The sequence below is a fragment of the Mustela nivalis genome, assembly GCF_964662115.1.
Source record: "Mustela nivalis genome assembly, chromosome: 3".
NCBI classification, from domain to species: Eukaryota; Metazoa; Chordata; class Mammalia; order Carnivora; family Mustelidae; genus Mustela; species Mustela nivalis.
In genome coordinates, this window is record NC_139022.1 from 110,763,213 (window position 1) to 110,783,373 (window position 20,161).

The 20,161-nt window shown below is 49.8% G+C and overlaps 1 protein-coding gene across 1 annotated transcript; it reads right to left on the reverse strand.

Annotated features, from left to right (window-relative positions):
* Positions 1-13,091: 13,091 nt before the first annotated feature.
* On the reverse strand, positions 13,092-14,806 carry IL13 (interleukin 13). The gene is made up of 3 exons (XM_082723317.1): positions 14,616-14,806; positions 13,571-13,624; positions 13,092-13,325 (listed from the first exon to the last, which is right to left on the reverse strand). The coding sequence occupies exons 1-3, from the start codon at positions 14,742-14,744 to the stop codon at positions 13,158-13,160; spliced, it is 351 nt and encodes a 116-aa protein (XP_082579443.1). The 5' UTR covers positions 14,745-14,806; the 3' UTR covers positions 13,092-13,157.
* Between the last annotated feature and the right edge of the window lie 5,355 nt (positions 14,807-20,161).

The window sequence follows — 20,161 nt, forward strand, 5'->3', positions numbered from 1 at the left end:
ATTTGTTCTTTAGATTAATCTTATCAGCTTGGGGTTGCTGCTGGCTTTTTGTTTGCATAGAAGGAAGAGGCCACAGGTGTCCGAATTTGTTTTAGTGCAGTCCTCCCGGGGAAAGATAGAGTAATAACAAGAAAGTTTGACTTGAATAGTGTTTCAGCTTGGCTTCTTCCAAGTATGGGTGGCATCTTGGAAACTCCTCTTATGGAAAAGCTGACCTGGGGTTCTTTCTCTAGGTAGAAGGAGAGTAATGGGCACAGACTCTCTCCTATCCCAGTACTCAGGCATGCCATTCCTTCAGGTTTAGGACTTTGGCAAAAGACTGGTGCCATCATGTGGGACTTAGTCTGGGTCACATCGGACCCACAGGTCCTTAGCCATACAGGGGCCCTCGGCAAAGCCATCGATCTCAACGTGTCAGGAATGACCACTTTGTAAATGGAATTTAAATCCGTCCTCAGCTAATTGGAAAAAGTACCATAATCTTCCTGGTTTACAAATGGGTTGTCTTTGTCAGCGGCCCACAACCAGCCCTGCTGCCTTAGTCTAATTCCTGTGGCCCCTGCTGCTCTCTCAGGTGGAGCAGGATTCCTGTGGCTCAGCATCACTCAGCTTTTTTCCTCTCTATCCCGTCCACTCCCTTCCCCTCCTTTCCGACCTTCCTCTCCCTACTGATTTCCTCAAGTCACATAGAAAAGATTACTGCTAAAGTGGTTCCTGAACTTTGGATCTTTTACAGTGCCTTGCACTCTGTGAAGGGCAGGATCCAGGTAAGTGTATGAGGAAGGCCCTGTGACTATATTTTGGATCCTTCTGCTGGACTGTCTCGAGTTTGCCAAACCCAGTGCAATGACTTCTAACGCTGACTATTTGGAATTGGGTTATACTTAAGGTTAAGTGCATGGCCTCCACGAGACGGCCCTCACTTAGGACATGAGCTGCAAATTTCAAGGGTTCCCAGTCTGACCTCACTTTTGGCCTATTGGCTACAAATTCTAAAGTTTATCCTACTTTTTCAGGTTCTGTAATTCGCTGGAGTGACCCACAGAACTCAGGAAAGCACTAGACATAGGGTTGAAGCTGTGTTACAACAAAAAGATATCAGTACCACCGAGCCAACAGAACAGACAGAGGGTGAGGGCTAGGAGGGTCCCAAACATGAAGCTTCCTCTGTTTTCTCCCCATCGAGTCAGAATGTACCACCTCCCTGGCACCTGATGTGTGATGACCCTCAGAGGACCCCCAAGCAGGGCAGCTCACCTGAACTTGGATGTCCAGAGTTTCACCGGTGTGTTGCCTGTAGGTGTGATTGACTGGGTCACTGGCCCTGCAGTTGATAACACTGTGGACTACTGATGATGCTGGTCCCCACCCTGAGTTGCCTAATTAACATAAACTCTCAGAGCCTGACACTCTTATGACTTGGGAAGTCCCAAGGATTTTGGGCTCCTTCCCAGGAACTGGTAACAAAGGCCAACCAAATTCTTTATTCTAGGGGTTTAGAACAGCTGGGACGAAGGCCAGATCTCTCTGGGTAAGTTTTTTGTTTCGTTTTGTTTTGAGAGAGCATGTGGTGGAGGGAGGGGTACAGAGACAGGGAGAGAGAGAATCTTAAGTGCACTCCTTACTCAGTGCGGAGCCCAACGTGGGGCTCGATCTCATGACGCTGGAATCAAGAGTTGGGCACTTAATCAACTGAGCCACCCAGGTGCCCCTAAGTTCTCTCTCTCTCTCTTTTTTTTTTTTTTAAGATTTTTAATTTACTTGTTTGAGATAGGGAGAAAGAGAGAGATCATGAGTAGGGGAGAGATGCAGAGGGAGAGGGTGAAGCAGACTCACCAAGCCGGGAGCCCAACCTGAGCCGAAGGCAGATGTTTTACCAGCTAAGCCACCCAGGCACCCCGGTGTTTTGTTTTGTTTTGTTTTTAATTTATGGATAGGTATTTCTTTTTTTCTCAGTTTTATTGAGATATTATTGACATATAACACTTATGGGTCTAAGGTATACAGAATAAATGATTTAACTTACATATATCGTGAAATGTTTACCATATAGTAAGTTTAGTTAACATCCATCATCTCATTTATATACAACCAAAAAAAAGGAAAATGTTTTTTCTTGTGATGAGAAGTCTTAGGATTTACTCTAACAATTTTCAAATATGCCAGACAGCAGTGTTAATTACAGATGTTGTACATTACATCCCCTGGACTTATTCATCTTATAACTGTAAGTTTGTACCTCTCGACCACTGTCATCCCATTCACCCTTCCTCTACCCCCTGTGGTGACCACAAATCTCATATCTTTTTCTATGAATTTGGTTTTGTGTGTGTGTTTTAGATTCCACATATAAATAAGATCAGACAGTATGGTCTTTCTCTAACATTTTTTTTTTCTCTCTAACATTTTACTTAGCATAATGCCTTCAGGATTTATTCCTGTTGTCACACATGGCAGGATTTCCTTCTTTTTATGGCCAAATAATATTTCTCTGGGTGTGTGCATGTGTGTGTGTGTGTACACACACACATACACACACACATATATATATATATATGAGATATACAAATCACAAATTGTCTATTGTATTATATTATTGTATTATAAATAAGCTTGCTATGAACATAGGAGTTCATACCTATCTTCTATGGAGTGTTTTCATTTCCTTTGGATGTATTTCTAGAAATAGAATTGTTGTATCATGTGGCATTTGTATATGTATTTTTAATTTTTTGAGGATTTTTCATATTGTCTTCCACAGTGGCTGCACCAGTTTGCATCCCCACCAACAGTGCACGAGTGTTCCTTTTTCTCCAGGTCTTCATCAACACTTGCTGTTTCTTGCATTTTTGATAATAATCATCTAAGAGGGGTGAAGTGATACCTAATTGTAATTTTGATTTGCATTTCCCTGATGATTAGTGATGTCGAGCATCTTTTCATGTGTCTGTTGGCCATTCACGTATCTTCTTTGGAAAAATAGCCATTTGGCTCTTTTGCTCATTTTTTACTTGGGTTATTTTTTTCTTTGCTAGGGTAAGTGAGGTCTTTACTACAGAGATAGGGAGACAGAGTTCCTTCCAGGATATGTGGAGACTTCAAATCCACATTAACTATTATTTGGAGTAAACAGTGCATACTCTGTTTTTGAGGGAAGGTCCAAGTTCTTAAGGAATTTAAAACCTTGAAGAGTAGGGGTGCCCGGGTGGCTCAGTGGGTTAAGCCTCTTCCTTTGACTCAGGTCATGATCCCAGGGTCAGGTTCCTGGGATCAAGCATTGCGTTCTCTGCTCAGCTGGGAGCCTGTTTCCCCTCCTCTCTCTCTCTGCCTATCTCTCTGCCTGCTTTTGATCTCTGTCTGTCAAATATATATATAGATAGATAGATAGATCTCTATATAGATCTCTCTATATAGAGATCTATCTATCTATCTATCTATCTATATTTAAAAATAAAACCTTGAAATGCACACATCCCAGAGGGAAGTCCAGGATGCAGAGCACATGTCTGAGAGCTTTGGGGCTGAGGGAGAGCTGGAGACAAGGGGAGGTCAGCAGGATTCAAAGCTGTCCATGTATTCAGTAGTTGTTTTTCTGAGTGCATGTCTTCGCTGAGGTCTACATCCCAGGTTTAATGTCATGGGAGCAGAGATGTAAATCAGAAGAGTGTGTAATACAAGAGGAAGTAGCTCAAAAGCAGAATAAAGCTTCTTTGTTTTGTTTTGTTTCAGTGGTTGGATAAGGGCAGGGAAAGAATGGTAAACTTTCCAGAACATCAAAGAGTGACCTGAAGTTTTCCTTAAAGGATAGGAGAAAAGGACCTATCATCCCTGCAATGTGGCCCCATGGAAGCTGTGCCTGTGGCTGGCTGGACAGAGGCCTGGGAGATGGGTCCTTCTTATCAGGGACGAGGATAGCCAACCCCCACGTCTCCCAGTCTTCAGTGGTTATGGGTGGTGATTATACAAGGCAGGCGGGCCGGCACCAAAGCTCAAGGAGAAGCTGACAGCTTTGCTGGGTTCTGACTGTGTCAGTCATAGACGCCCTTCCCTTCAGCCTGTGTGAGTGCTGAGAACCAGCCCTGGCTCCTGGGTGGACGCTTTCCCTTTTAGACCTTAGAACATAACAGTTTTGAACACTGGGTTTTCAAGTCCAGCAAATAGAACTCTTGTCAACTCTCTGATCATGAGCAGATCACTAATTCTCTCTGGGTCTCAGTTTCCTCGACTGTGCCATGGGAGCAATGTGGCTCCTCCTAGATTCCTGTGAAGGAGTGTGTGAGGGGTTCCTTCCAAAGTGCTTGGCACTCATCACTCCCCAAGGTGTGGCTGCTGCTGGAGGCTACCTGAGCACATGGTGGGTCAGGGCTGGCTCCTCATCTTTCCCAGCCTGTAAAGTGGGGGTCATAGCGGTACCTGCTTCATGTGTTTGTTGTGAGGAACAAATAAGTTAATGTTTTTAAGTTGTCAGAATAGTGCCTGGCACTATAGTGAGTGCTCTGTCAGTGACAGCATTGCTATTATTATTATTGTTATTATTAGTCATATTTTTGGTTGGTCACATGACTGTGGTACTTAATCTCAGCAAAGCTGATCTGGACAGGGCCAGTGGAGGTTTTGCCACTGGACACTACCCCACACATGTCCCTCCTGGATGTGTCTCTTTCTTTTTGTTGTCTTTCTTTCTTTCTTTTTTAAGACTTATTTATTTATTTATTTATTTATTTATTTATTTAACAGAGAGAGATCACAAGTAGGCAAAGAGGCAGACAGAGAGAGAAGGGAGGAGGAAGCAGGTTCCCTGCTGAGCAGAGAGCCCGATGCGGGACTCGATCCCATGACCTCGAGATCACAACCTGAGCCAAAGGCAGACACTTAACCTACTGAGCCACCCAGGTGCTCTGGATGTGTCTCTTTCTTAGTCGTTGAGGCCTTCTTGTTTGGAAGAGTCACCATGAGTGCTACATGGTGGCCCTCAGACTTAGACTCTGGACTCTGCAGTCATTGCAGGAGATAGGTAGCCCTGGGTATCTTATGCAGAGAGTACTTGGTGCAGAAAAGTAGGTGTTTATGAAAATGTTGGGAGGGTAGAGGAGCAGGCTGGGCCCAGGACCCTAAAGAAATAACCCACAGGAAGGGCTGTTATCCCTGGGGCTGCCACTGCTCATGTGGAGTTCAAGAGCATATCACTGAGCCTGCAGTCCAGGGGTCTCAGAGCTCCTGCTTCAGCCGTGTCCAGACACCCCCAGCACTGCTCCAGGAGGAAACCTCAGCTCCCACTCCCAGCCCAAGGACACAAGAACGGGGTATCCACTTCCTCCCACCTTCCACAGCTCCCTAGAGAATAGGGATCAGTGGGGGTTGAGCAGAGCAGCCGGGTTTCCTGGCCATGGCTGCAGAGTCTTGCCACACCACCCATCCCCATGGCCCCGTCCAGCCCTAAGCTCTGCACTTGTCCTCTTCCATCAACTGAGTGGGACAACATGCAAAAGAGCCCTTTGCAGCTCCTCCCAGGCTTATTCATGATGGAAAGTAAGGATCCTCCAAAGGAGGTGTATTTCGTAGACATTGAATAAGTAGACTTTAGCAGAGGGCCAGGGGGGCAGGGGGATAGTTCATGGAAGGCCAGAAGGGAACTGGAGAAACTGAGCAAGCCAGCAGGCCTGGGAGGGGAACCTTCTGGAGGACTGCACTCACCACTCAGTATGAGCTCAGAGCCGGTGGCTGGCAGGGATCACAGGTCAAGGATCATGGATCTTGGATTACATGGGGCACTGGGAGCCACGGGTCCGAGAGTGACTCCCAGCAGTGCCTTGTCCCTGAAGAACACATATCCTGCAGTCAGTGTGGCCTGCTATGAGTTCCAGCTCTGCCACTTGGTCTTGGGGTGACCTTGGGGAATTGTGCCTTCCTGGGCTTCTCTGGCAAACTGGGCTAATAATTGGAGTGTGGGATGATTATATGAGGCAATAAGTATAGTGTCTGGTGTGTTGCTTGGCATGTAGGAAGCTTGCATATGTCAACTATCATCATCACCACCATCATCGCCGTTGCACTTGGGATAAGTTGAATATGGGGGTGAGGAAGACTGAGCAGTCCCAGAGGGCCCCAGGTTTCTGGATTGGGAGCTGCAGTTTTGGAGGGAAGCCAGAGGGACCATGAGCTGAGGGTTGTAGACACAGAGGGTGAGGAATCCAAGGGGAAGGATGGTACCGGCCCAGGGGCTCTGGAAGAGAGAGAGTAGGAGATAACTGTGGTATTCCAGTGCTGCTGGGAGAGGGGGAGGAGAGAGAGGAGGCAGACAGCCAGAGGGTCTACGAGGGAACCCAGGCACGAGAGAGTCTTGGAGGAGAAGCAAGTGGTCATTGGTGTCTGATGTTCTTCAGGGGCAGGTGAGATAAGGCAGAAGCGTTTCCGCTGGATTTACTGATAGGAGATAATCAGTGACATCACTAAGATGTCACTTCTGAAGTTCGATGTGAGTGGGTGCCCGGTGGGAGCGCAGGCTGTGCTGGGGTGTGCTTTGAGGGGGTGGGGGTTTCTGTGTGATCAGTAGTTTTTCAATGGGTACAAACTTGAGCCCAGTCCTCCCTTGCTCGGTAAATTATGGCCGCTCCGTCCTTCAGAGTGCTCACACCATGGTACATGCTTCCCATGCCCACATCCAGGCCAGCACCTCTGGACTGTGCCTCTGGACAAAGCCTCTGCTTTGGAACTGTGTCTACACTGAAGGGTGTGCTGGCTGGATGGGTGAATTGGGGCAGGGCAGTAGGGATTGGCAGAGGGTTTGGGGGCAGAGACAGAACTGAATTGGCCATGAGTTGCTAACTTAAATTTGGGCCATGGATCCTAGGGAGTTACTATGTATGTATTTAAAATTTCCCATGATAAAGGAGTTTTAAGACTTACATGGGTAGAAAAGTTATATATTTAACATTTATATATTACATAATATACATCATGATCTCATTTATGATATCATCCATATTTATGTAAATGATATACAAGTATGTGTCTTATAGATCACAAATCTCCAGAATTTGATCACACCCACTCTTCGCCTGTCCTATCCCACCTGGGTTCCCATAAGAGTGTCCTTATTGGTCATCCTGCTGCCATCCTTGTCCCCACGTTCTGTTGTTCACACAGCAGCCTGAGTGCCTCCGTTGAATGGAAGCCAGATTGTGTCACTCCATCCCACCAGACCAAAGCCTTCCGGCCATCAGAGCCCCGACCCTCTGTCCCACTTGCCCCTGCCCTTGGCCTCTGCTCTTTGCATCCTAATGCTCACTCAGGACTTAAGCACTTGCTGTCCCCTTTCCCTGGATGTTTTCCTCAATTAATGCCTTTTTCCCTCCCTTACTCCATCCAGATCTCTTTTCCATCTGACCTCATCAGGGAGGATTTCTCTGACCTACCCTCACAGTACCACCTCCGCCACCAAACCACTGCCTCAGTGCCCTCCAGAGCCCTCACCACCACCTGTACTGTCTGTGTTCTCTTGTTTGTGGAGTCTGTCCCCCCGCTCAGTAACCTTATTTTTGTTCATCATGGGTCTCAGCACCTAGAACACCTAGTAAAGGCCTCAATGGATACTTATTAAATGAATGAATGAAGCTCCATTTCACAGAGAGGGCAGCTGAGACTTGGCCTGAGTAACCACAAGGGAAGTTAGGGGCGTGGGTGGGACTTGTTTGGATCTTGTAGTCTTTGCCCTAGCCCTTGGTGAGGACAGGGAGAATGGGATCCTGAGTACAGATGCAAGGAGGACCCTTCAGTGGGAGTGAACAAGGCGGGCAGGAGGGAGCTAAAGCAGGCCTAGCTGTGGACTCTGGCTTCTCTGCGTGGAGGTAAAGTAGCTCCATAGGCTGCCGGCTTCTCTTTTCTTTGAGCAGCAGGTGGAAGGTCCTTCTGAGAGAGAGAAGCCAGCTGAGGAGTCTGCAGCACCGCTCCATCTGTCCCTGGGGGATCAACATCACCTCGGCCTCAGAGCTGGACTGGTGGCCCACCCTTTCCCATCTCACTCCCTTTCATCCAGTCTGGCAGGCCAGGGCTGGGTAAGGACCCCCAAGAATGGTGTGTCTTCCTCTCTCTTTGGCAACACAGGATCTGCTTGGCCTTTGGGAGGAGTGGTGCTGGACCTCCTGCCTCCCAGACTCCTCCCGGTGCCCAGCTCTGCTCCCAGGGGGTGCTTAGAATTGAGCTCAAGGTCTTGACTAATCTGTCCTGCAAGTGCTGCAGGCCCCTTCCTGACGTTCATGGACCAGTCCCCAGTTTCGTTTTAGTTTATTTTCAACTACTTTTGTCTGTATCCCCCAGTGGGAAATGAATATATGCTCATTATAGAAAATGTAGGAAAACAGAGATGAGTAGAAAGAGGAGACACTAAATGAGAAATTGCCTTTCTAATGTGGTGTTCCTGAGGCTCCTCTGGCTCAGGGCCCCAGGCTCAGCAGGGGGCATGGACCCACTGGCCTGCAGGGGCCTCCATAGCAGGCTGGCTTTCAGGAATTGCCCTCGCCACTGGCTCCCTAGCTTGTCCGAGTGATGCAGCGAGCGGAACTGACGCAAGTCGCTATATTTAATGTTGGTGTCTGCGTCACCGGTGACCACACAGCAGCGTCCGCCCCAGTGGTGCACCAGCTGGGGGCGTTTCTGAGGGACGCTCTGAGACAATCACTTTCCACAAGAGAAGGCATTGTGCAGGGGCAGGGAGAGAGCGCAACAGAAAGTGAGATCGTAGGTAGAAAATTGCTTCTGGGATTTCAAATGGCTTTGTCATGGGGCCCTCCCTAGCTGCCGGGAAATCAGTTGATCTGGGAAAGTTCGTTGCAAACCCTTTTCTCTGCTGCTGTTGGGTGGAGCTGAGAAACGAAGGAAGATAATGAGACTTTATGACTTTTATTTGGCAGTGTAGGAGTTGGGCAGCAGAGTGGGGGGTGGTGACCATGGGTATGGCCACCAGCTCTGACCCCATCTTGGGCCTGGAGAGGCCCAGATGACTGGCCAGTGGGTCTGGGACCAGGCAGTCAGCCTGGAACATAGTCAGCCTGGACTCAGCAGGGCCTGCTTAGAAGGGAGTCGGCTAAAGGGAGGAACGGTTTTTGGGTTTGCTCAAACTGACCAGCTAAATTAAGATACTAAGCAGAAGGCGCTTTCCTGTTGATGATAGTGAAAAAGCCACGAGCAGATGAATTTGATAAACCCCAGCTTTCAAGCTGCTAGGCCACAAGGAAACAAGAGGCAAGTCCTTGTCCTCCTGAGTCCTGAGCGCTTCAGAGGGCCAGCCTCAGATAAACCCCAGCAGTGACTTGCAGTGTTCTCTGACACCTCATCTGAGCAGCAGACAGAGCTGTTTAGTGCCGAGTTCACCGGAAACTCAAGTGTGTCTCACTTCTCACTCTAGCCCTGGCCCCTCTTCCAGTGAAACCTCTGGGGCCTGGGGTTCCTGGGGTGCAGAGGGGCTCCCCACCCTGGGCCTCATGACCAGCATCTCCCTCCCACTCAGCAAGCACCCATCTCTTCCCAACCGCCCTTCTGTCTGGGCCCTGCTCGGGGTTTGCCTTTCCGCATGGAAGAAGTGAGACCACATGGTTAGAGAAACTCCCAGCAAATACCCCAGGCCTCAGTCCCTAGAAAGTGATGCTCCTAGCTACAGTAGCTGACACGTACCCTTTTTTCCTGTTTCATCTGTCTCTTTCTCTCATTCCTGGCCAGGCCCTCCTCTCTGCCACCCACACTGGCATGGTTCTGTGGCTCTGTGAGGTCCACTGTTCCTGGAAGGGCCCGAGCCCCCACTAGCTGACTGCACACCTCGGTGAACACAGGTTCCTTGTCTTGGGGACAGTCTCAGAGCTGAAGGCAGGAACCTATGGGTAGCTGGGGTTGTGATGCGCTGTGGACCCCTAGTGGTGTGGCCTCGTCGGCCAGTTAGTGCCGTACACCCTCCTGCCTACCACTGGGATACATTCTTAGGAAATCCTAAAAGACCATGCCCACACCAATCTCAGTTCCAGTCTTTATTCTTGAGAGATTCACATGGAATTTCACCCAGAGACGTTCATCTTTCTTCAGACAAATAGGCCAATGCTCTGGTTGGGCAAAGGATGTGAAAGTTGATGATACCAGAGAATGGATGGCTAAGTTTTTGTATAAAAATAACATTAATCTCGGGCGCCTGAGTGGCTCAGTGGGTTAAAGCCTCTGCCTTCAGCTCAGGTCATGATCCCATGGTCCTGGGATTGAGTCCCGCATCAGGCTCTCTGCTCAGCAGGGAGCCTGCTTCTCTGTCTCTCTGTCTGCCTCTCTGCCTACTTGTGATCTCCGTCTGTCAAATAAATAAATAAAATCTTAAAAAACAAAACAAAACATTAATCTTCCCTAAATATCTTCTGGCCTTAAAAGTCTTGAAACTCTGGATGGAGAGTGGTTGCAGAAACCTTGCCTACTGCGTAGGCTTGCCTACTACCTGACTTTCCTGCCTACCTAGTAAAGCATCCCTTTCAGAACCCGCCATTGTACAGAGACTTCTTTCTGGTGCTAACTCTTGAGTGTGTATGGTGTCTTGGTCATTGTTAGCCCTGAGGGCTGGAGGACTGTGGGCCACAGGCAGGCCACCACAAATGTAGTGGGACTGAACAGGTTCTGAGACCTCCTGGGATCACAGAGACTGTTCAGTGCCTGCCCTCGACAGCCCGCGGGACACTCCATTCATATGCCCCCTCTCGAGGTCTCCCCTAGCTTCTGCCTGGGTGCAAGGGGTCCGCTGTCTCTGAGTGGCTCCCGGAGCTGCCCGCCATGGTCCCCTACCCCGGACAGGTCCTGCCATGGTGTCTCTTCTCTCATGGGTCCCGGGGTGGCTGCCTCCACTGGCTTCTGAGGATTGCTGTGGATGTTCCCACAGGGCTTGGGGCTTCCCAGGGAAGGTAACTGCCTGCCACTCGGTGTTTGACACTGGTCTCTGATGACCCACAACCTGCTGCAGAGGCATCGCATCCTTCTGGGCACCTCTCAGGGATTCTCTGAAAACCCTCCTGATGGGCAAGAGCATTATTACCTATGGCTTGCCGAGGGCTGCTGCTTCTGGCACTCATGGTGCTGGCCTGGGCCAGGGGAGAAGCAAAAAGATCTGGTTGGGGTGGCAGTCTGACCATGGCCCTGTGACCTTCGGTCTCCACTCTTCATTCCATAGTACAGGAACCATAAGTCAGTTGGTGCCTCTTCATTCACAGAGGTGATGAGTGAGCACTACACTCATGATGGGATGTGTCCAGGGACTTACTAGGCTGTCTCTAGAAAGGAATTCGTGAGCTTCCTATCATGGGAGGGGTCCAACAGGTTGATGCCAATGTTATAAAAGTCGTGGGGCTCCTGAGTTGTCTCGTTGGTTGAATGTCCACCTCTTGATCTCAGATCTTGATCTCAAGGTGGTGAATTCAAGCCCCACCATCTGGACATGGAGCTTACTTTAAAAAAAGTCATGCCTTTAGGCTAGATGACATTTGGACAGAGGAAGGTGGAGTGGTATGGGCTTTGGAGTTGGAGTGAATTCTGGGTTCTAACCCTGGCTTTGCACCTTACCAGATACTGAACTTTGGGCCATGCTGCCACCTCTTCCCCGAGCATCAGAGAGGTCGTGAGGGAGACACCAGAGGGTGTGTGGGTGGTACCAGACATAGGCGGGCCACTCGTCGAAAGATCTGATTAGGACTTCTGAAGCCACTACCTGTTTCACGTGTCCTCCTTGAACCCAGAAGTCCTGGCCCCAGCTGCTGCTTCCTGCGAGTAGCATGTGGGGGATGTCCTTCAGGCCAGCTGGCCTCCTGCTGGGCTTACTTACTTCCATTCAGCCCAGGTCCTCTCCCTTAATCCTCCCACACTCCTTCTTAGGCCCCCTCCTCCACCTCCCCTGCCTCCCAAAGAACTCCTCAGTGTCTCAGGGTCCCCACAGGCCAAAGTAAAACACAACCATCATCAGGTCTTGTCACTGTCTTTATTTCTGGCTTCCAGTTTGACAAGTCAGTGAAAGAACACATTCAGTGACCCTTCCCCCCAGGCCACACACACCCAACGCAACCTTCTAGGCTGCGCTTCTATATATTATTAACTCTTTGATAACATATTTTATTTCTTAATTTTAAATACAAGGAAAACAATAAATTACTCTTTGGCTGAGGGCCAGCTGCTGCGTGGCAGACAAGAGCAGCTTCTCTGGCCCTCTCTCCCGTCCTGTGTTGGCCCCAGGACCCCAGTGAGGTAGCAGAATTTTACACACAGTGCTTATTCCCAGGGACTCCTAACACCCACATCGTCGGGCTCCCCGCTCCAGGTTCTGGAGGCGACAGTCCCACCCTGTCCCCAGCACAGACAAACACACTTATTTAAATAACACACAATAATAAATAAGGCTAAGAAGAAATGTGCCTGGGATGCTGCTGTCTGCCTTAGCCATGCCTGTGAACAGCAAGGCCCCCTCCCACTTGTGTCTGCCAAGGCAGCTCCCATTGTAATGCAGGGGTTTGGTCTCAGGAGGGGGCAGTCCTGCCAAGCAGTGTTTCTCTCTTGTCCTTCGCGGAGTGTAGAGCCACTGGCTGGGCTCTGCGTGGTGGAGGCAGGTGGCACAGGCTGAGATCCAAGCTAAGGAAATCATGTCTCCCTCCCTCCCTGCACCCTATCCCAACAAGAAATCTGTGACATCTGAAAGAAAAAATGAATCTGTAACTTAAATGGTCAGGTCTGCCTCTGTGAATAAGAATGTGAGGTTTTCATGCTTCATGGGAAATTTCCATGGCGAAAAACACTCCGTGCGTAGGTGAGCAGGTTTTTCACCAACTGGATCACTTCAATTTTGGTGTCCTGGCTGTGCTTACTGGGGGTCTGCTGCAGGACAAAGAGACCGGCCTGTTAGTGGGATGCCAGAGTGAAGGTGACAAGCTCTCACCAGGGGCTTTCCAGGAACCGGCTTCTTTAAGCCTCACAAAAGCCCCCATGAAGTGGGTACTGTTATTACCCGCATTTCATGGATGTGGAAACTGAAGCTCAGGTAGGAGTCAGGAGCCCATGAGCCCGGATCCTGGAAATCCCAAAGGCTGTGTTGCTGCAGCCACAGTGGACCCACCCCCCGAGTGGGCGCTTGCCTTCTGACGCTCACCCAGGTTCCCCTAGAGCTCCCAGGGCTGGCAGGAGTGAATGCAGGGCTGGGGGTACAGGGCAAAGGGCCTTACCCCTGCCGGGGTATCCTGATGACACAGTGATCTCAGCAACCTCTGGGTCCTGTGGATGGCGCTGCAGTTGGAGACACTGGTCAGAGATTCCAGAGCTGCACAGTACTGCAGGGAGAAGAACACAGGGGTGTTAGGCCCTGCCGGCTGCCCCCCACCACCCCCACACTTTCACTGAATCTACAGAAGAAAGAGGCAGAGAGCCCTGCTAGAGGTGGTGGGAGGGCTCCAAACTGTGAGCAGCTTTTGAAGCTCGCTAGGAATCCCCAAGGCATGTGAGTGCCACTCAGAGAACACCAGCACAAGACCTACAGCCTCAGCTCCGTCTCCCACAGTGTCCAGGGGGTCCTTACCATGCTGGTGGTCCGGTTGACGCTCCACACCATGCTGCCATTGCAGAGGGATGCCTGAGGGAGCAAAAAGGCAGTAAGCCCCTGGCCATGTCTCCACAGGGATCCGCCCCCACAGGCATCCCTGCCTTAGCAGAGAGCCAGGCCTGGGACCCCCCAGTGTTCCTGAGCTTCACTTCCTGCTCTGCATAGTCAGTGAGACCATTGCCTAGGGCCCTGGGGCTGAGAGAGAAAAATCTGAGGGACACAACCAGTAAGGGACAGGCCTTGTGTGAAGCTTTCTGCAGCCAGGGCTGCAGCAGAGAAAACATCTGACTGGTCAGTTAAGACACCTCCAGGGAAGAGTCAGGATGGCGTTGGGGGAGGGAGGAAGGGGTGGCCAGCTCAGTCAGATGGGGAAGGGTGGAGGTTAGTATATAAGACCCTGTCTTCTGAGTTGGGGAACACTGCAGTTTGGAGCATAGGTGCTGGGTATCAGCCAGGCCTGATCTGAATCTGGTTTTAACCTTAACGAGGCTTAGTCAGTCAAATAGGGTCATCACACCTGCCTTTGGAGGTGGTTGGCAGTGATGGAATGAGATGAAAAGCACCCAGCAGTAGGCTTGGCACACAGTTATTGCCCAGAAAGTATGAGCCGTCACCACTAGGGACAGGAGCTGACTACTAATGAATCCTTCTATAAGAATGGGCTTATCCAAAATGCTGTGATTAGTGACCCCATTATTCCATTCAAACCAGATGGGAAATGCTAAATAGTCCTAGAAGAGTGCTGGTGCCTCTCTGCTTTCCTCTTCTTGAATGGTTGAGTAGGAGTTGGCCATAGCAGGCAGGGCCAGGCCAGGGGAAGAGATGGTCCCTGGGGGCTCCACCAAAACCCTTTATGGGTCCATCCATACTGCTGCCCCCCACCCCTGGCTCTTGTCCCTCATGGCTGGGTGCATCCTGGTCCATGGGGCTTCTTACCACTGGGCCCAGCCTTCATGGCCTGAGCCATGACCAGTAACCTCCAACAACCTCAGAGCTAGGGCCCTGGCCAGAGGGTACTCACCTGATTCTGGGTGATGTTGGCCAGTTCCTCAATGAGCTCCTTGGTGGTGGTTAAGTTATGCACAGGACCTGGGGAGGCAAGGCCACTAAGGCAGGTGAAAGCAATGATCACAGTCAACCAGAGCGCCATGGGGCTGAAAGCCAACACAGGAGGAGCGAGGAGCAGACTCGTAGGCTGGCCTAAGCTGAGTGGCTTGTGGCCTTGGCCTCTTGCAGCAGCTTTTATAGGCCAAAGTGATGACGCCTCCAACCCTGGTCTCCGCTTTGTCGAGTACTATCTAGAAACCACATCTTTACTCATCTTGATTTTACTTTGTGGAAAATCCAGCGTCGCACAAAGGAAAGAGTTTGATTTCTTGTGGACTTATGATTGAGAGGGGTCTAGAGCTCTTCCCAAGATATGGATGTGCTTACTCCAGGGGTGAGTGAGAGGGCCCTCAGGGCAGCTTGGTGTCAGCCATGCCAGCGGGAACTGCGGCGGTTTTGCTTGGGTAGCTACCCGGAGTATCTGCCCAGCACCTGTCCTCAGACCCTTTTGGTTTACAAAAGTGTTTGGGAACAGAAGTGTTCGGTCGACAGGGCTATGACTACAGTCTACCAGATGTGTGAATTTGGGGGTTTTGTTTTTCAATGAACTGGTCTCTCATACTTGATTTGGATACAAAACTCGTTCTTTTTCTTCCACCCAATTCCCTGTTGGCTCCACTGTGGGAAGGACTGTAAGAGGTTCAGATTCTCAGGTCTCCAACGAAAGATCCAGTCAGAGTCAGGGATCCTTCTGTGACCTCTTCCCCCCACCCCCCAAGATTTTATTTGAGAGAGCATGGCACGAATAGGGGGAGAGGGAGAAGCACACTCCTCCCTGAACAGGGAGCCCCTCGTGGGACTCTATTCCAGGACCCTGGGATCATGACCTGAGCCAAAAGCAGACACTTAATGACTGAGCCAGCCAGGCATTCCAGGAACTTTTCTTTTTAAAGTTGCTTTGGAGCGCCTGGGTGGCTCAGTGGGTTAAAGCCTCTGCCTTTGGCTCAGGTCATGATCTCAGGGTTGTGGGATTGAGTCCCACATTGTGATCTCTGCTCAGTGGGGAGCCTGCTTCCCCCTCTCTCTGCCTGCCTCTCTGCCTATCTCTGTCAAGTGAAATCTTAAAAAAAAAAAACAACAAAAAAAAAACAACTTAAAGTTGCTTTGATGATAATTTTGAGCATGGGGAGCCTAAACACAGAGCCTCCAACTCAGGCCTTCAGCGTGGGCCCATCCTGATGGGAAGCCCTTAACCAGCTAGGCTGGTAGGAAGCCCAGGTTGGAAAGTGTAACTGTTCCCAGTGCCACTGAGACCTGGGGCAACCGCCTCTGCCCACCAGTGTCTGTGGGACAAAGCTGTCATCCCTGGAGGACCCAGGTTTATGCAGACTGAATGCTGTGGAGGGCAGCCTGCCCCCACTCCATGGTTCCCCTGAACAGCCTCTGCCGGGATACTGCAAATAGCCATTTGCCTGCTTCTCCCTCCTTTCTAGAGTCCTCCAGAAGCCCCTGCAACAGACACCGCATCATTTGCCTATTGAGTACTGATGTCAGGGTGTCTCCCTCACCCACTTCCTCCCCTAAACCAGTGCTTCCCCCTCCAGGCCCCTTCTCTGCCCTCTCAGGCTGCCTTTGTCCTACTCCTGGTGAGGCTGAACCTCCTCACAGGGGGCTCGCAAGTGGTGCTTCTGCTCCTGCTCCCAAGCTTCCCAGCCTTGCCCACTCTCTCCTCCCACCCTCTCTTTTGGCCAATTCCCAAGCTTCCCAGCCCACGTGTAGGCCCCAACACCCAGAAGCCAGCCCCTGCCCCTGGCCGGTGACCCAGTGGCTGGAGCACTGTTACTTGGCTGTATGACACCTCTGCGGACCCGGTTCCTCATCTGTAGAATGGGGTCTCCGTGTTGAGGGAAGGAGCAGGGAACTGCCGTGGGATGCAGAAGTCCCAAAGCTCTGCACCAAGATGAGTCAACGTCCCCCAATCCCCAGGACCAGCCAGACCGATGTGCGGAGCGGTGGGCAGGCGCGCCCCCGCGCGTGGGAGAAGGCAAGCTGGCTGGGCGGTCGCAGCGATGGCCCGCGGAGATAGGGGCCCGGCCTTATGTAATGGGAGATGGGGCTGATAAACGGGATCCGCACTGCTTGGCCCTCCTCCGCGGCCTCAGGCGGTGGCGTTGCCCAGGGGAGGGTGAGAGCCTACAGCCGACTTAGCCAAGTTAAGCACCCGCCCCCGCCGCTGGTGAGCTAAGGTCCCAGGCCGGGCGAGGAAGCAGCCAAGGCGGGACCGATGGCACCCAGCGCCAGGCGGGACGTGGGCCAGTTGCACACGCCGGACCTCCAGCGCTCCAAGCACCTGCGCGCAAGGGCGAGGGGGGCGCGAGGCCAGCCACCTGCTCCTGGCGGGGTGGGGTGGGGTGGGGTGGGGGTGGGGATCTGCTGACGCTGAGGATGCAGCCCACCCTTTGTCCCAACCTGCCACCAAAGGCATCGGGGCCGCCTCATCTGAGCGGGGCTCGGGAGACCCGTTCTGGCCTTCAGCCCCGAGATAAGAACCCCCTGGCTACGTCCTCCCTCTCTGTTCGGACTTCTTGACTTTGAGGGGACTCCATTCACACCTCGGATGACTGTGGTCAACACAAATTATGAACGGGCTGCTCCACGCCCTTGACACGCGTGGATGCTTGTAACTGTCCTACAGGCGTGGGCGTCAGATCCCGGCCTCGCGGGTGCCGGACCCGCGCTCATGGGGGTGGGGGAACCAGCCTGGGAGGAACCTGCGAAGGGAAGGGCGGGGTTGGCGGCCTCAGGGCCTTGCTCTATGTTTGGGTCTGATCGCTGGGGTTGAGACCGCCCCGCCTCAGGACGAGCCCGCTCTGCGCAAAGTTCCACGAAACATCCTTTCCCAATTTTCTCCCACGTTGTTTCACCTTTGGAGAGAAAATCTCCCCAGTCCGTGGGAGTAAGGATTAGGCGGGTTGTCTTTAATAATTTCAAAATACCTAACTTAGTAGATTTTTATATTTATGAAGGCAATACGTGTGTGTGTGCATTTAAAAGAAAAATTCAGGGAGGTTGATTGTAAAAAACAAAACAAAACAAACAAACAAAAACCACGACAGTTTTGAGTATGAGTTCCCCCTGGGTCTGTTGCATTTCTGTATGACTTGTGAATGAGGCACTAAGTGCCCTTCTTCATTCCTCAGTATCTTTTTAAGGATGTTTGTATAAGGAACAGCCTTGGACACAGCAGCATAGCATCTTCCTCACCAACAAAAGGCCTGCAGACTTACTGTCCATTGTTAAAACTTCATTTTCCCTAAGCTCAGGCTTCTTTTCCTGCAATGCAACCCACTGGGTACTCAGGTGTCGGCTGGCTTCCTTGGTACCACACTGTGAGAACTGGGGTTCTGGAGGACAAAATTAAAACAATAATACTGTCCTTGTACATAATAACTTCTGCGTCTCTGTTCTCCAGGTGTTGTGTCTTCTGCCAGCATTCATGAACTTGTTAACTTGTTACCATGCAAGTTAGATAAAATCTCAGAGCCTTCAGTGGTTGACAAACAGCCCACCTCCCTCCGGCCACCTCATTAGGTTATTCTCTAGAGGAACCATGATTTAAACTGTTTCTTTTGGTATTTGCCCCCTCCCTGTTTCTAAATTTCTTGGTTTTCATGTGTAGGCATTTTCTGTAGTTTATGAATATTTAATTCTCTTTCCTCCTTGCTATCCTTTTTCCATTTGCATCCTTCCCTTTTTCATCCTACTAGTACAGTAGATGAGAATTTAGCTCAACCAGAAGCCTCGTCCTCCATTTGCATAATAATACCAGTGTATTCAAAGCTGGAACATGTCGTTAGCTATGATTGATTGCTTTTATTTCTCCTCAGATCTCTTTTCCTCTGGAGTCGGTAATGGGTTTTTCCTATTTGCTTCGTTTTTTTTTTTCTCCTATTTCTCTGTGATTTGACCCTAAATTCCTGTCTGCTTTTATAAATCTCTTCTCAGCAGATTTGGGTAAATGAGTTATTCTCAGAATCTTATCTTCCTGGGACAGTGTGCCCTAGCGCGTGTGGACCTGCTCCTGCTGCCCTGGACAGCGCCCTCTGAGAGCCGATGAAGGCTGTCATCCTGCGGTCCCCAGTTACTGCTGCCTGGGACTTTCCTTCACCTCTCCCCTGTGCAACCCTCCTGATCCTTGCATCACAGGTCTTCCTCTTTTTTGGGAAACACATCCTAATAAACACAGAATTTCAGGCATTTTTTTCAGAATTGCAAATGCCATTTTTTTCGGAAATGCAAATGCCTTTGCTTTTGCATTCTGTCTCTCAATATTGCCATTCAGAAGTCCAAAAGCATTTGAATCCAGATCTTTTCTAACTCTCTCTCTGGAAATTTGTTGGAAATTTTCTGGGCTCCCATGCTCCAGCCGTTATGGTGATGCATCTCTGGATAGTTTTGTTTTCATCTATAATGCCAGATGCACAGGGGACCCTTTTAAACTGAAAACATATTAAGTTTTGGGTAATCTTCTTTCTTGTGAAAAAAATTAAAACTTCTATTATTTTATTTTATTAAAAAATGTTACGTAAAGTCATTGTTTAAAAAAAATTTTCTTTTCTTTTCTTTTTTTTTTAAGAGCAGCTTTAGATTCACAGCAAAATTGAGCAGGAAGTCCAGAGTTACCATACAGCCCTGGCTGCACACATATACAGCCTCTTCAGTTACCCACATTCCTTGCCAAAGTGGTACATAAGTCTATAGTAACACATCATTATCACTCAGAATGCATAGCTTACATCAGTATTCACTCTTGGTGTACATTCTGAGTTGTAACAAATGTATAATGGCACGCATCCACTGTAATAATGTCATATGGAATATTTTCACTGCCTGCAAAATCCTCCTTTGTGCTCGAGGAGCTGTTCTACCTCTTTGTCCTTCTTTCCCTCCTACCCCTGGCACCACTGATCCTTTACTGTCTCCATAGTCTTGCATTTTCCAGAATGTCATATAGTTGGAATCATACAATGTTCAATATTTTCAGATTGGCTTCTTACATTTAGTAATATGTATTTGAGAGTTCCTTCATGTCTTCTCATGGCTTGATGACTCACTTCTTTTTAGAGCTGAATAATATCTGTGATCTGGATGTACCAAGTTCATTGACACATTAGCCTACTGAAGGATATCTTTGTTGCTTCCAAGTTTTGGCAATTATGAATAAGGCTACTGTAAACAAATAAACAAAAAAGGCTACTGTAAACATTGTGTACAGGTTTTTGTGTGGGCCTAATGTTGTGATCATTTGTACAAGTACCAAGGAATGTGATTATTAGGTCATATGGTAGGAGTATGTTTGGTTTTGTATCTTCCAAGTGTCTTCCAAAGTGGCTGTACCAATTTGGATTCTCATCGGCTCCTGTCACTCAACAAAGGGCTTAGTCTCACCATCCTGAGATCATGACCTGAGTTGAAATCAAGAGTGGGACTCTTAACCAACTGGGCCACCCAGCTGCCCCA